Source organism: Jaculus jaculus, chromosome 17 (genome assembly GCF_020740685.1).
Source record: "Jaculus jaculus isolate mJacJac1 chromosome 17, mJacJac1.mat.Y.cur, whole genome shotgun sequence".
Lineage (NCBI taxonomy): Eukaryota > Metazoa > Chordata > Mammalia > Rodentia > Dipodidae > Jaculus > Jaculus jaculus.
Genome location: NC_059118.1, coordinates 27,021,698 through 27,037,961, shown reverse-complemented (window position 1 = coordinate 27,037,961; position 16,264 = coordinate 27,021,698). Strand labels below are relative to the sequence as shown.

The window sequence follows — 16,264 nt, the reverse complement described above, 5'->3', positions numbered from 1 at the left end:
TTTTCTTGTTTATAATAATAGTAAAATGATCAAGACTCTGGAGTAGTTTATGTCATAGACCTAAAACTAGCCATTTGTCTAAGAAATCTTTAAATTGCAGAAATGGAAGTTTATTTAAAAATAAAAGTATACTTTTAGACAGGACTACACAAGGAGGCAGCAAATCCCTTGGGGTAGGGATTTTTTTTGTTGTTGTTGTTCATTTTTATTTATTTATTTGAGAGTGACAGAAAGAGAAATAGGCAGATCGAGAGTGAGATTGAGAATGGGCAGTCCAGGGCTTCCAACCACTGCAAATGAACTCCAGACGTGTGCACCCCCTTGTGCATCTGGCTAACGTGGGTCCTGGAGAATCGAGCCTCGAACCAGGGTCCTTAGTCTTCACAGGCAAGCACTTAAACCGCTAAGCCATCTCTCCAGCCCCCGGGTAGGGATTTTTGTACCATCTTAAGTCCCCCACACCATTCTCCCACCAAGGTCTCCACAACCCTCCATTCCCAGGGTGGTTTTGAAGTTCGATTAACCTGTTGTTCACCATGCACGTGGTTGCCTAGAAGTTATTCAAAAGGGGCTCAAACAACAATGATAATGATATGGGGCTGGGGTCTATATGGTTGAATCCAATTTTTAACTGGGCTTACATGTAGATTTCTAAAATCACTTTGTGTTTCAGTTTTATACTTGCAAGGAGCTTGAGTAAGACCTGCGTTTTAATAGTTGCAGTCACCAGGCAGCTCCTCTGCAGACAGTTAACCGCCCTTATCCACAGTTGTAGAATGTTGTGCTCTCAGGGTCCAGGGTCAAGAATTTTAACCCCTTCTTGTAACACTGTTTATGTGTATATCTGGCTGACTACCCTCACTGTCACATCTAGTCAGTCTTTTATGCAGCTTTCTGAAGAAATAAGTATTTGATTATAGCCATCCTCACAGACTCCACCCCCAGGAGTGTTCCATCATCTTCATCATCTACAACATGGTTAACATTCTAATGTCTGAAGAATTCTAAAATACATCTGATCTCCAGGGTTTTGGAGGACTATGAACTTGTATTAACAGGTTTTGTAGTGATACACACGTTTTATGCTATTGGTAGAAACACAATTATCTAGCTGAGTGGACTCTGGGTGCAGGACAGGCCTGGCCCCCTAAAACATGAATGCCCAGGTGTAGGTCTTTGGGGTCTCCCTTAACCTTGTATACATCTACTCAAGATTCTCAACCTTTTCTTCCCTGGGTAGAAGGGATAGAGAATTAGTTAAGAATCAGACACGAGCTATCAGTGGGTCTGCTTACTGTCTATGGAGATACATAATGACTGCAAAGCACTGGGTTTGGGAGATGGCCCTCCATTTGAAGGTGCTTGCTTCCAAAACCTTGCTGGTAAGGGTTTGCTTTCCAGTACCCACATTAAGCCAGATGCACAAAGTGGTGCATGTGTCTGGAATTTGTTTGCAGTGGCAAGTAGCCTTGGCATGCCCATATTCTTATCTCTCATAAAGAAAAATACTCAAAAGACCTCAGAGTAGCTAAATAACTTTTGGGCTCACATCCCAGCTTTGTTACCTGATTGAGTGACTTTGAGCCCATCACCTAACCTATTTGTGCCTCAATTTCTACATTTATCATGTTGAGTATTGATAACTTTATAAAATTATGTGAGAGTAACATGCTTTTGATACCCAAAAGATATCTAAAGGGGCTGGAGAGATGGCTTAGCGGTTAAGCGCTTGCCTGTGAAGCCTAAGGACCCCGGTTCGAGGCTCGGTTCCCCAGGTCCCACGTTAGCCAGATGCACAAGGGGGCGCACGCGTCTGGAGTTTGTTTGCAGAGGCTGGAAGCCCTGGCGTGCCCATTCTCTCTCTCCCTCTCTCTGTCTTTCTCTCTGTGTCTGTCGCTCTCAAATAAATAAATTAAATAATTAAAAAAAAAAGCTATCTAAAGTTTTTTTTTTAATTTTTGAGTGTGTGTTCATGTGTGTGAATGTGGTCAAATACATGCCATAGCACACTTGGAAATCAAAACAACCTCAGCTGTCAGTTCTTACCTTCTACTTTGATTTAGTGAAAATCTTTTGTTGGCTAGTGTGTACACCAAGGTATGTGGCCTAGAACTGCAGGACTTTTTACTTAACCTTTTCTATTATCTTACAGCTGCTGCTTTTTTTAAAATTAGGTGAAAGAGCGAGGGGGAGGTGGAGAGGAGAGAGAGCTGTAGTCTGAGTGGCCTTGAACTCAATCTTCCTACCTCTGCCTCCCAAGTGCTGGGATTAAAGGTGTGCACCACCACACCCAGCTCTTATCAGAGCACTTTTTAAAAGAATATTTTTATTTGTTTGAGAGATGGGGAGGGGGAAGAGGGAGGGAGGAAGAGAAGAGGAGAGAATGAGCATGCCAGGACCTTCAGCTACTGGAAATGAACTCCAGACAGATGTGCCACTTTGTACATCTGGCTTCTAAGGGTCCCAGGTAATTGAGCCTAGGTCCTTTGGCTTTGCAGGCAAGTGCCTTAACTGCTAAGCGATCTTTCCAGTCCATATCCCAGCACTTTTATGATTATCATTAACATTATCACTACCATTGTAATGACTAAAAACCAAAAACCACAGGGACTCTAAAGGATTGAGTTACTTTTTTGTATTATAATGTTGCTTGATACAAATGATTACACCATCAAATTAGATATAAAATTACCTTTTACTGGGACCTTAAAGTGATTTAAAACTTAATTTTCTAACATTTTGTGTATGTGTGTGTTTATATGGATTATGTGCTCATGTGTGTGAATGCAGTTGTCTGCCTGCCATAGCGTGTGTGAGGAAGTTAGAGGGGAGCTTTGGGGTTGGTCTTCCTCACTCTACCTCACTTGAGACATGGTTTCTGTGGATCTCGCTCTGCTGCTTCCTTGTTGGTGTGCATGCTGAGATCTGGAAAATTTTCTTGTTTCTACTACCTCTCATTTCTCCATCAGCATGCTAGAATTACAACAGCTTCTGGCTTTTTACTTGGGGTCTGAGGCTCAAGCAAGCATGTACCTTTAACAAAGCGCTGAGCCATCTCTCCAGCCTCAGGGTCTGAGGATCAAACTCAGGTATTCAGGCTTGTGTGGCAAGTGTTTTATCCTGAGCAATCTCCCCAGTCTCTTTAAGGCAGTTTTTAAAGTATTTTATTTATCTGTTTGTTTGAGGCGGAGGGTGGGGGGTTGCAGAATATGGACACACTAGGTAGGGTCTTCAGCCACTGCAAACGAACTCCAGACACATGCTCCACCTTGTGTACCCAGCTTTACATGGATACTGGGTAATTGAACCTGGATCCTTAGGCTTTAGGGGCAAGCACCTTAACCAGTAAGACATCTCTCCAAGCCTCCCTTTAAGTGTTGTTTACCTATCACCACCACAATTAGATTTAGAATTTGCAATATTTTCATTCCTCCAATAGTTCCATTTGTTATTTATAGGTTAATCTTCACTCTCATTCTTAGCCTCAATCAAGCATTGTTTCTACTTTGTCATTTTAAATCATTTTTATATAAAAGGGATCGTGGAACAGTGTCGTCTTCTTGAACTCTTTGATTTCTTTCACTTAGCATATTTTTTCAGGGTTTGGTGATCTGTTAGGGTTTTAGTATAGCTTAGTCTGGCCTTAAACTTACAGAGATCCTACCTCAGCCTCTGGAGTGCTAGGATTTAAAGAACTAGTGTATTATTTTTGAAGTGTCTCTCTTTTTGTGCTATGACTAATAGCTTTTTTGTTGTTGTTGTTGTTTTTTGGTTTTGGTTTTTCATGTAGGGTTTCACTCTAGCCCAGGCTGACCTGGAATTCACTATGGAGTCTCAGGATGGCCTTGAACTCATGGCGATCCTCTTACCTCTGCCTACTGAGTGCTGGGATTAAAGGTGTGTACCACCATGCAGGCTAATTTTTTTTAAAGATTGCTGAAGTGTTCCATTGCTTGTCCAACCATCACTTGTTCCCAAATCCAAATGTTCATTAATTTACGGCTAATGTCTAGATTTGTGCTGCTGCGAGTAATGTTGCTATGGTACACTTGTTTGTGTAGATTAATTTGACTTCTTTTGTTGTTGTGTACCCATGTGGGGCACCATGCGCTTGCCTGCAGTGAGGTGCACTGACCTGTGTTGCTAGAGCTGAACCTCAGGTGTCTACTTTGTTGCTGCTCCGACCATTTTTACTGAGCTTGCCAGTTTTTCTCATGCTCCAGTGATTGCTGGGTCTGTGCTCCCCTGTGGTACTTGAGTTACAGGCGAGTGTGACCACATCCTACTGTCCATGTGGGTTCTGTAGATTCAAACTGTTCATCTCAGGCCCTCTCAGATCATGCTTGCACAGGATGTGCTCTTAATTGGCAGTTTCAAGTCCTTGTTTAACCTTTTTTCTTTTTAATTATCTGTTTGCAAGTAGAGGGGTTGATTCTACTGCACTGGCAGTGTTGGATCTAAAGAGACTGTTACACTTGCTGGTCTTGAGGTCCTGGGCTCAAGAAATCCTCCTGCTTCTGCTCTTTTGGGCCAGAAACCAGTTTGGGGCTGCAGAGTAAGTTCCAGTTAAGCCTTGGCCACTTCCCGCAAACCAATCAATCAGTAAGCTTGCCTTTAAGGGATGCCTTGGCTCTGTCAAGTTTGATATGTTGTCCTTTTCACTAAGTAAATGCTTTTTGGTTTATTTTCTGATGTCTTTGACTTTTATTGCTTAGGTATACACTTCCCAAATATTTGATAGTTTTCCTGTTTCATTTCCATTGATACAGCTTTGGGTAGACTGAATATGAATTGGGAGTAAGGAATTGAATTGTTCTTTTCCCTTGTTCATACTTACAGGTCATTTATAATTTGGGAGTTGTTCCAAGTTGGGAGACCACTTTTACTTTTAACACTATGTTGCTGCACTTAGGATGGATACTTGTGGTTTATGATACATAGTTATTTTAAATCCCAGCACCTTTCAGAGAGATTCCCCTCCCCCCATTTTTTAACCTTTTTTAGAATTTAGGTTGAATAGAACTTCCTTTTATTTAAATGAGGTTTTTTTTTTTTTGTTGTTGTTTTTTGGTTTTTCGAGACAGGGTCTCACTCTAGCCCAGGCTAATCTGGAATTCACTATGTAGTCTCAGGGTGGCTTCAAACTCACAGGGAGTCTCCTACCTCTGCCTTCCAAGTGCTGGGATTAAAGGCATGTGCCACCACGCCCGGTCTTTTAATGTTTTTTTTTTTTTTTTTTTTTTGTTTTTGGTTTTTCGCGGTAAGGTCTCACTCTAGCCCAGGCTGACCTGGAATTCACTATGGAGTCTCAGGGTGGCCTCAAACTCTCAAACTCATGGCTATCCTCCTACCTCTGCCTCCCAAGTGCTGGGATTAAAGGTGTGTGCCACCACGCCTGGCTTTTTAAAAAAAATGTGGTTTAATGAGTATTTTTTCCATTTGTAGCTACAGTTTAATTAAAGATTTATGATGTGTGTGTGTGTGTTAACTGGTTGAAATACCATTTGCTTCTGTGATAAGGCCTTTGTACTGTTTTTCTTCAATATGTTCTATCTTTGTGGTGTTGCATTAGGTTGAGATTTCAAGGGTTTTAAGCCTAGTTTATGCTTTCGCTAACTGTGTTTCATCTCTTACAGCCTTGGGAGGGGAAAGGATAAGAAGGTGGGAGGTAACCTTTTTTGGAAAAGACAGAATCAAAGAAGATTCTGGCTTCAGATAAAGGAATAAAGAATATGAAATGAACTAATAAGTATTTTTCTAATTGTTATCTAGTCTGCTGAGGTTAACTAATGTCAGTTTTGATAGATTAATGTTAATCATATCATTGTAACAGCATTATATGAGACTAACTTAATTTTTACTTCAGTTTTTTTTAGATTTTTTTTTATTTATTTGAGACAGAGAAAGAGAGAGAGATTGAGATTGGGCGCACCAGGGCCTATGCAAAGGAACTTAAGACACATGTACCATCATGTGCATCTGGCTTACATGGGACATGGAGAATCAAACCTGGCCCTTAGGCTTTGTAGACATGTGCCTTAGCTGCTAAGCAATCTCTGCAGCCCTAATTTAAAATTTTAAATATTTAATTTTAACATTTTTAGGAAAAGATAATCACAGAAGATTGTGGTTTGGGTTAAAGGATACAAAATGAATTATTTATTGTTACTGTTATCTGGTCTGCTGAGGTTAACCAATGTCAATTTTGATAGGTTATTGTTATCATAACAGCATTATGGGAGACTAACTTAATTTTATTAAAAATCTGTGTTTTCCTCCTTCCTTAGGACATTTGCTACAAGATCCTATTGCACCCACCAACTCCACCTGCCAACACTATGTCTGCAAAACTTGTAAAGGCAAGAAAATGATGATGAAACCTTCCTGTAGCTGGTGCAAAGACTATGAGCAGTTTGAAGAAAACAAGCAGTTAAGCATCCTAGTGAACTGCTACAAAAAACTGTGTGAATATATAACACAGACAACACTGGCACGGGATATCATAGAAGCAGTTGACTGTTCTTCTGATATTTTGGCTTTGCTTAATGATGGATCATTGTTCTGTGAGGAGACAGAAAAACCCTCAGATTCATCCTTTACTTTGTGTTTAACACATTCCCCTTTACCTTCAACCTCAGAACCCACAGCTGATCCTCAAGCTAGTTTATCTCCAATGTCTGAAAGCACCCTCAGCATTGCTATTGGCAGTTCTGTTATCAATGGTTTGCCTACTTATAATGGACTTTCAATAGATAGGTTTGGTTTAAATATTCCTTCACCTGAACATCCAAATACGATTGATGTGTGTAATACTGTTGATATAAAAACTGAGGATCTGTCGGACAGCTTGCCACCTGTCTGTGACACAGTAGCCACTGATTTATGTTCCACAGGCATTGATATCTGCAGTTTCAGTGAAGATATAAAACCTGGTGATTCTCTGTTACTGAGTGTTGAGGAAGTACTCCGCAGCTTAGAAACTGTTTCAAACACAGAGGTTTGTTGTCCCAGTTTGCAGCCGAACTTGGAAGCCACTGTATCTAATGGACCTTTTTTGCAGCTTTCTTCCCAGTCTCTCAGCCATAATGTTTTTATGTCTACCAGTCCTGCACTTCATGGATTATCATGTACAGCAGCAACTCCGAAGGTAGCAAAATTGAATAGAAAACGATCCAGGTCAGAAAGTGACAGTGAGAAAGTTCAGCCACTTCCAATTTCTACCATTATCCGAGGCCCCACGCTGGGGGCATCTGCTCCTGTGACAGTGAAGCGGGAGAGCAAAATTTCTCTTCAACCTATAGCAACTGTTCCGAATGGAGGCACGACACCCAAACTCAGCAAAACTGTACTTTTATCTGCTAAAAGCATGAAAAAGAGTCATGAACATGGATCTAAGAAGTCTCACTCTAAAACCAAGCCAGGTATTCTTAAAAAGGACAAAGCGGTAAAGGAAAAGATTCCTAGTCACCATTTTATGCCAGGAAGTCCTACCAAGACTGTGTACAAAAAACCCCAGGAAAAGAAAGGGTGTAAATGCGGGCGTGCTACTCAAAATCCAAGTGTTCTTACATGCCGCGGCCAACGCTGCCCTTGCTACTCTAACCGAAAAGCCTGCTTAGATTGTATATGTCGTGGCTGCCAAAACTCCTATATGGCCAATGGGGAGAAGAAGCTGGAGGCATTTGCCGTGCCAGAAAAGGCCTTGGAGCAGACCAGGCTCACTTTGGGCATTAATGTGACTAGCATTGCTGTGCGTAACGCAAGTACCAGCACCAGTGTAATTAATGTCACAGGGTCCCCAGTAACAACGTTTTTAGCTGCCAGTACACATGACGACAAAAGTTTGGATGAAGCTATAGACATGAGATTCGACTGTTAAATCAGTGGGTCTTTAAACCTACCTCTGGTAGGTAAATAGCTACAGTTCTACGGCAGCTATGGTTCTGTGGGTTTAACTTGCCGGAGCTCCTGCATATAGATCACTTGTATCAAGTGTTTTCATTGCTAAGTTATATGTGTTAGTGTCGGGGAAATAGTTTGCAGATAATGGAGGAGTAACCCTACAACTATATGTTCTTAGTTCTTACAGAACCTCATAGATGGAGAACAAATGCTGATGCAACTGATTTATACAGAATGAACTTTGGCAAGGAAAATAACATTAACCTCATTGTCTAAGGTCATGCTTTGTGCATAATCAAAGTTTATGATTTAAGTGTAAGGAAGTGGTATCTAGTCAGTCCATAAAGATTGTGCAATTTTTTTGTGGAATAAAGTAGCCATTAGTTTATTCAGGAGACAGTGCTGCTTTTAGATGCTGCATTGTTGTTTCTCCTGTAGAGAAGCTGATGTGTCCAGCTCAATCTTTGTGCTGACAATACCATTTCTGATCATGAAAATTGGCTACTGGTGTATGTAGCAGTTCTTAAATCAGCAGTATTATGAAAGAAAATTCCCCCATTAGAATGTTTTAAGAAATCTGTCTTTTTAAAAGGTAAACAAACTGAAATTCTGTCAGATTACAAGTGTTTAGCTGTTTATGCTTTAAATTTATGAATTCAGCCCCTTTTAGTTGTCTGACTCATTTTAAGGGGGAAAATCCTAAATTCTTCCTTCCCTGAGCAGTGTCTTAATTGGATTACTAAAGTGAAGAACAGCTTTATTCTGAATGTAATTGAGTTTAGATTATATAGCATATGACAGAACTTTTAAAAAATTATAAAAAGATTTTACTTAGAAATTGAGATTAATAATTTCTGGAATAATGCTCCCGAACTTACCTAGATTTATGCATTATATTTACTGTTATTGGTCACTTTGATTTTTATTTCCTCTATTTGACACAGACTTTTTCTTGAATATGCTCCTATTATTTTTAGGGTGCTATTCATTATGAAGGCTTCTTTATTGAAGTCTAATGAAGACGTCTTTTTATGAAGCCTGTGCGTTTAGGTAGGTTTACAGCTTGGAGGGTTTGCTTTAGAATGCTCTTTTGCATGTAAAGCACAAACTGTGTTTCAGTTTTAATGTACTTCTTCCTGTTAATTTTTATGGGGAAGACAAACATTCTGTTGAAGGGAAATCTAGTTGGTTGAAAGAGCACAGCCCAAGTCAAACAAGGACTGACTAGATGGAAAGAGATAATTTAAAAGAGTTGCTGCTTTGACAGTGCTTATTTTAAGGAAAATACTGCTGGAAAAGTTAAAATTTCTACTATGTTCACCATCTCTAGTGAGATCTGATATGTTGAAGTTATGTTTTGATTTGGCACACAGCATGTTCAATGATGGTTACTCGCCTCGTACAAGATGTGGAGAAGAATCCTTTGGACACAGAGCAGATGACACCTCCTGTTTTGTAGTGTATCCTGGTGTCATTTTCTGTGAATGTGGTCAGGTAGAGTTGTTTTTGTTGTTGTCATTGGGCTTTTAAAAAAAAATTTTTTTTTTTGGTCTCTTTTGGTGGGGTGGGGGTGGGCTAAAGCCATAGGAAGAAAAATGTGATGTGTGTGTCCAGTATGTACTATTTTGTTTTTGTTTTGCAAGAAGAGTTGAACTATTTTTGATAACAAGAGTAAATGGTGGAAAATGCTTCTTAGTTGTCTTGTCTTTATTTGCTTACCAAGTTTTGAAATCTTATTTAAATTCCTTTAAGTGTTAGCTGTGTCTTATGAAACATGTATTTACCTAAAGTTTGTAACAGTTTGTGTTGAACCCAGATGCCCTGCTATACAAACTTGTAAATCTGTTTTTTTATTCACTAATGATCACTGAAAAAATGACTAGAGATAAGATTGTACACAATGATTAGGATATATTTTGCAAATATCCCAAACTTTCCTAATATTATGACCTTAAGACTCATAGATTACTTCATTGCTTCCCAAATTTGATAATCTTACCTTTGTGTTTTTTGATGCATGGGAGGTTGGCAATACAGACAAAAGTGGAAATCAGTATGTGAGGACCTTGATTGTTATGTAATATTGCCAATGATGAATTCAGGTTGTTTTTAGCACAAGTTTCTCTTTTTTATGCTGGTATTCTCACTGCCACATTTTTGGAAACCTGTATTACACCTAAAATCTATCAATAAATGATAGTTTTCTAATTCTATGTTGTAGAATACTGAGGAGTTCGGGATAGCATGCTCTGAATGGTTTATTAATTTGGGGAAGAGTAATTACAGTGCCTTGGATTTTGTATTATTTTTCTTTATACAGTGAGTTATTTAGGAATGCTGATCAGTTACTACTTAGAGGATTACTGAACTGAATTTACTTCATTAGGATATGAAACTACCAAACAAGACAGCATTTAGTGGAGCACATCTTCAGTCTTCTGATTCCTTATTAAATAATCAAGTGGTTTTTTTTCTACTTTAGGTAATAGTTTTAGAGTTGACAGTTTTCCCTTTTTGCTTAGCTTCATGAAGTGTACATTTTTATCAATAGATCCTAAGGTTTAGAATTATTTATTTGCAAGGCAAGGTAGAATGGCTGTGCCAAGACCTCCTGCAACTACAAATGAACTCCAGATTCATGTGCCTCATGTGGATACTGGGGAATTGAATCCAGGCCGTCAGGCTTTGCAGGCAAGTGCCTTAGCTGCTGAGCCATCTCTCCAGTCCCTAGAATTATGTTTAATTTATTGCTTTCTTAAAGAATATTCTATGAGAATTTTATAACAGGAAATAAAAAAAATGACTTCCCACTTCATAGGTAATATAGAATGCTTTTAAGAAATACTAAATTCCAGTGTCTGGATCTAACAGATGGTAATTTATATTATTTTTTCATGCCCTTAAAATTATATCTTAGGTACCTTACAACATATAGTTACACATTCTTTAACATACTGCCACAACATGTTAGATGGAGCTAAAGTGAATCCCTCATCCCAGATGTTGGTCCTTTTCTTTATACCTGGAGTAAAACATTTCTTAGGTTGCCAGGTTATACTTGCAAAGATTTCTTTTTATAGTTTTCCCAGAGGTTCAGAGTTATTGCAAGTTGTACTTAACCTTGTTTACAGTGCTAATCTTTTAGACATCGAAACCAATTGTGACCAATGTATAGCGATCATCTTAGTGAACATCATTCATATGTGTTTGACAACTTTATTTTGGTTTGTCAAAAAGGGGAAAACAAGTCATGCAGTCATCTCCACTCAAATATACTTATTTCAACATTTTCAAAGTTGAGTAAATGACTTACTTCATTTTATCAACCAAAAGTTTTTTTTTTTTTTAACACTTTGAACAATACATTGACAGATAAGATACAGGGAAAATATGCAGAATTTTATTTATTTGATTGCCTTGGCAATTAATGTTTTGCTTTAAATCCTTGTTTTCATTAAATAGTGTTGAGATCATAACTTTATAAAGGGTCCAGGGATGCAATTTCCAGTTAGGTGGCAATGGTTATATTTAGTATGATCTTTTACCAAAAAATCAAATATACACTAACTAATTTTTCAGAATTTACATTCCTGCATTCAGCTCTAAAAAGAAATACATGCTTTTAATTCTTAAAAATGGATGATTTGGGTAACTCAAAATATTGATAGCTACACTTTTTTTATAATCTAGATGTTTAAAACCAAGTAATGACCAAAGTGAAAACAACAGAACTTCAGTAAGGAGAAACAGGGTAGAGAAGTAAAGTCAAATACTTTAAGGGGGGAAAAAGGCTAAAAGCTGTAGCTTGGTGGTTAGAGTGCTTTCCTAGCATGTGTAAGGCTCTGGGTTTGATCCCCAGCACCACAAGTAAGTATAACTTGGCATGTAATTTCAGTGTGTGGCTAGTGAGGCCCAACTAGCCCAGCTCATTTACCCCTCCCCCCAAAAATATAAATTGTAGATTCACTTTTTGTTGAGTCCCAAATACACCATTATAACTAAAAAATCTTTTAAGCTGTATTTGGTTTCTAAACGTATTACCTTTTGTATTTTATGTGAAATTAAAAATAGTTGCTTTCCTTCCCTGGTAGTCTAACGGATTGGTAGTGAATATGTATCACATAATCTTTTTGTTTTGACACAGTCTCACTATGTAGCCCAGGCTGGCCTTAAACTCTGAATCCTCCTCACTAAAACCTCCTAAATTGGGATTGTAGGTGTGTGCCACTCTGGCAACATCTGTTATTACTGTATATAGTAAATTACTCTGCCGTGCCTCCCCCCACCCCCGATTGTTTCACACCTTGTGTAACCACCACACTTGGCTGCATATCATATTTTCTAAAAATGTGGGCACTATTAGCCTTTTAATTCTCTCTGGGTTAACTATTATTTGTAATCATTATGTGGAGTATCAGTTCTCATCATGAAGGTAAAATAACGTGGGCTCTGGGAGGATAGGCAGGATCACTACTAGTTGGTAGGCATTTCTTACATTCTTAACACATTTTGTCTACCATATTCCATGGTTTGATTATTTCAGTGCTTGGCTTTGTACATATCATCAAAGGAACCAAAATGGAGTAGAAAGGCAGGCTATCCTGACACTTTAAAAAAGACTAAAACCCAAGGGAAGGCTGAATAAAAAGTGGGTTGGAGAGTACTCTTCGGGTTTTTACCTCAGGGATATTGTAGGATTTGGCTGCATAGTGGCATGCTGAACAAAGACAGGATTCAGAAAGCAATACATTTACCACTGTAGTAAAAACTTTCTATTATGGGCGACACCACTTGTCTATCAATTATGTTATAAATACTGAGGTGCATGAAACATCTAGTTTCATCCCATCATGAAGTAAGGAGTACTGGTTAGATTGAGCATTTTACTTGTGGCTCACATTCAGTGGAGGAGGGACCATGTCTTGGAAGGTCTTCACACACGGTATCATTCATTGATGTCTTCAAAAGTAGGACTTAGAAGGTGAGAGGAAGGCAGCTAATTTGGAGATTAATCAATAATTGTCTGCACATGTTAGGTAAACTATGACATCCCCCCACCCCACATTTTCAAGTATGAGTTGAATTCTGTATGTTCATTTTAAGAATTTTTTTTTCTTGAGAGTTTATGTAAGAGCCACAGTCAGGATGGGGAGGATGTCAGAGCTTGCCAGCAAAGTTGGAAGGACCAGTGGTTACAATACCTGAGGATGTAAAGTGACTAGCAGTTTGGCAGGTTGTGAAATTACATTAAACCAGGTACGCTCAAGATCTCTGAACTCCAGTACATATAGCTAAAAGTCTCTGAGATGTTTGGCAGTGCTTTTATTACTGGGACTACAAGTTAGTTCTGGAGGCCTTCACTATCAAGTTCCAGGTTTTCTGACTCAAGATCTTTCCAAGTGAAGGTTTCTTCCAGGCTCCATAGGAGCCCTGAGGGGCCTCAGGGAGGCTGGCCAATGCTGAGGCAACTTCTGCTTCTGTGCAGAGAATGGTATTTGGCATTGATTCCAACAGAGCCTTGGAACATTCGGGGTTGTAGAGTGCTGATTCACAGTCTTCGGAGGGTATGGCATGTTGTCATATTCACAGAGGAAAACCTCTGCAAGATGCCTGAGGCCAACTGGAAGTCGTCTTTTTACATTGTGTGTACATAGACCCATTACTTAAAACACTTCAAAGTTCTTAGTGGATACACACACTTGAGAGAAATCAAAGCCTTTAGGAAACAGTATGCAGACTAGAGTATCTCTTCACACAAGTATTTGAGATACACATTATTTTCCTTTCGTGTAGACGATGGCAGTTACTCTTCATCTACTGACTGAAGCTTTCCACATTTCTCTGGAAGGCTTGACGTTACTGTTTTGTTGCCCTTGTTTCCAAATTCAGAGGGGGAAGCAGGTTCGTCTGCTTCGTAGTCTTCAAAGGAGCTGAGAACCAAGCAAAAATAAGTTGATTTTGAAAAAAATAGTTTAACATTTGGATACAGGTCAGTTCATTAAGTCTGAGACTGAACCCAGCCTGCAGAATTATCCTGTTGCTAAGTGATAGCTTATAACCACAAGTTAGTGTTGGGTGTCCTCAGTTGCTCTCACTTGAGAGAGGATTTCTCACTTGAACCCAGGGATTCTGTCAGCTTCTCAATTGCTGAGATAACAAATTGGTTATCACACCCGTTTGGGATTTATGTGGGTACTGGGCTCCAGAACTCAGGCCTTATCAACTGAGCCTTCACCCCTCTGAATATTTTTGGGTGTGTCTGTGTAGTAGTGTGTAGGCATGTCTGTGCACATGCATGTACCCTGTGTGTACCAGTGCGGAAGCCAAAGGAAAACGTCTCTTACCCACTCTTAATTGCTTGAGACAAAGTCTCTGAACCTGAATTTTTCTTTTTCAGTAATATTGGCTGACCTGTGAGTCTGACGAGGCATGTGTCTGCCTCATTGCCCTGGAGTTAAAAACATGCACTTTTTTTTTTGAGAATTTACTTAAAATTTTTTTTTTTATTTGAGAGAATGGGTGCACCAGGGCCTCCAGCCACTGCAAACAAACTCCACACATGTGCCACCTTGTGCATCTGGCTTACATGGGTCCTGGGGAATTGAACCTAGATCCTTTGGCTTTACAGGTAGACACTTTAACCTCTAAGCCATCTCTCCAGCCCCACATCCAGCTTTTTAATATGGGTGCAGAACTCTGCTCATGCTTGTGCAGCAAATCCAAATCTCGCCCACTGAGCTATCTTTCTAGCCCCTGAAAAGAAACTAAAATGCTTGTCCAGTATTTGGAAAATTGTTCTCCAGTGAATTCCAACTTATAATACCTCCACAGGTTTTAACCAGTACTTAACAAAAATCTTTGATTCTATTCTTGTTTCCATACTCCTTATTCCCTTGAGGCATTAGTGGGTTGGACATGCTGGATAAGAAGTCAAGGAGAGCCTTAAAAAAAAAATAGAGGATGGGCGTGCCAGACCAACTCCAGACTCATGCGCTACCTCCTGCATTTGGCTTTCATGGATACTGGGGAATTGAACCTGGGTCCTTAAGCTTTGCAGTCGAGTGCCCTCCAATTAGCCATTCTCTCTCTCTCTTTTTTTTTTTTTTTTTTTTTTTTTGCTTTTTCTCCCCAAGGTAGGGTTTCACTCTAGCCCAGGCTGACCTGGAATGCACTAGGTAGCCTCAAGGGTGGCCTCGAACTCACAGCAATCCTCTCTCTGCCTCCCTAGTGCTGGAATCAAAGGCTTCCATTGCTGAGCATGGTGGCTCATGCCTTTAATCCCAATACTTGGGAGACAGAGAGAAAAAAAAAACCCCAAACAAACAAAAAAACCCCAAATAAACAAAAGTCAACAGGAAGTGGGTATGGTGGTTCATGCCTTTTATCCCAGCACTTAGGAGGCTGAGGTAGCAGGGTCACTGAGTTTGAGACCAGCCTGGGCTAGAGTGAGACCCTGCCTCCAAAAACATAAGGCAACTGGAGGGCAACTCTTATTTTTGGAGGTAGGGTCTCACTGTAGCCCAAGATAACCTGGAACTCTATCTGTAGTCTCAGGCTGGCCTCCAACTCACAGCGATCCTCCTACTTCTGCCTTCCAAATGCTGGGATCAAAGGTGTGCACCACTATGTTGGTTGGAAGGGTAACTTTATTAGGAATGAAGTAGAATATTCATTTTTGGGAGAACAATTGTTAAAAGATAATTCCAGCCTGGGGAGATCACTCAGTGGCTGAAGGCACTTACTTGTGAAGTCTCATGATCTGGGTTTGATTCTTCAGTACTCAGGCAAAGTCACATTCACAATGTGGCCCTGGCATGCTCATACTTTATCTCTGTTTTATTTGTGAACAGAATGAAAATGGGCACGCCAGAGCCTGCTACCACTGCAAACAAACTCCAGATGCATGTGCTACTTTGTGAATCTGGCTTTATGTAGGTACTAGGGTATAGAACTTGAACTGTTAGACTTTGCAGGTAAAGACATGAACTGTTGAACTACATCTCCAGCCCCTAAAACAATTTTAAAAAGCTAATTCCAGGGCTGGAGTGATGGCTTAGTGGTTTAGGTGCTTGCCTGTGAAGCCTAAGGACCCAGTTTCAATTGCCTAATACCCACATATGGCAGATGCACAGGGTGGCACATCCTCTGGAGTTTGTTTGCAGTGCTTAGAGGCCCTGGTGCACCCATTCTATCTCAAATAAATATTAAAAATATTCCAGCAGTAATGTATCAGACTCCTGTCAAAATGAAAGTCATTTTTCTTTCCCTTAGTGTTCTAATTTGATGTTTGTGAGCTGCCAGTGTCTTAAAAATACTTCACAGCAGGTCTAAAGATAAGGCATATTTTTGAAGAGTTCAGTCT

At 39.7% G+C, this 16,264-nt stretch overlaps 2 protein-coding genes across 4 annotated transcripts in view; one reads left to right on the top strand and one right to left on the bottom strand.

Moving 5' to 3' along the window:
• The window catches only part of Msl2 (MSL complex subunit 2), a 35,114-nt gene extending 24,999 nt beyond the window's left edge, over positions 1-10,115 (top strand). Inside the window, exon 2 of the mRNA XM_004664347.2 lies at positions 6,288-10,115. Coding sequence (XP_004664404.1) covers positions 6,288-7,879 — 1,592 coding nt within the window. The 3' untranslated portion in view covers positions 7,880-10,115. The remainder of the gene's footprint in view (positions 1-6,287) is intronic.
• Positions 10,116-11,104: 989 nt separating this feature from the next.
• Ppp2r3a (protein phosphatase 2 regulatory subunit B''alpha) overlaps positions 11,105-16,264 on the bottom strand; it is a 205,946-nt gene continuing 200,786 nt past the window's right edge. For all 3 annotated transcript variants that reach the window (XM_045136758.1, XM_045136759.1, XM_004664345.2), the window contains exon 16: positions 11,105-13,832. In XM_045136758.1, coding sequence (XP_044992693.1) covers positions 13,706-13,832 — 127 coding nt within the window. In that variant the 3' untranslated portion in view covers positions 11,105-13,705. The remainder of the gene's footprint in view (positions 13,833-16,264) is intronic.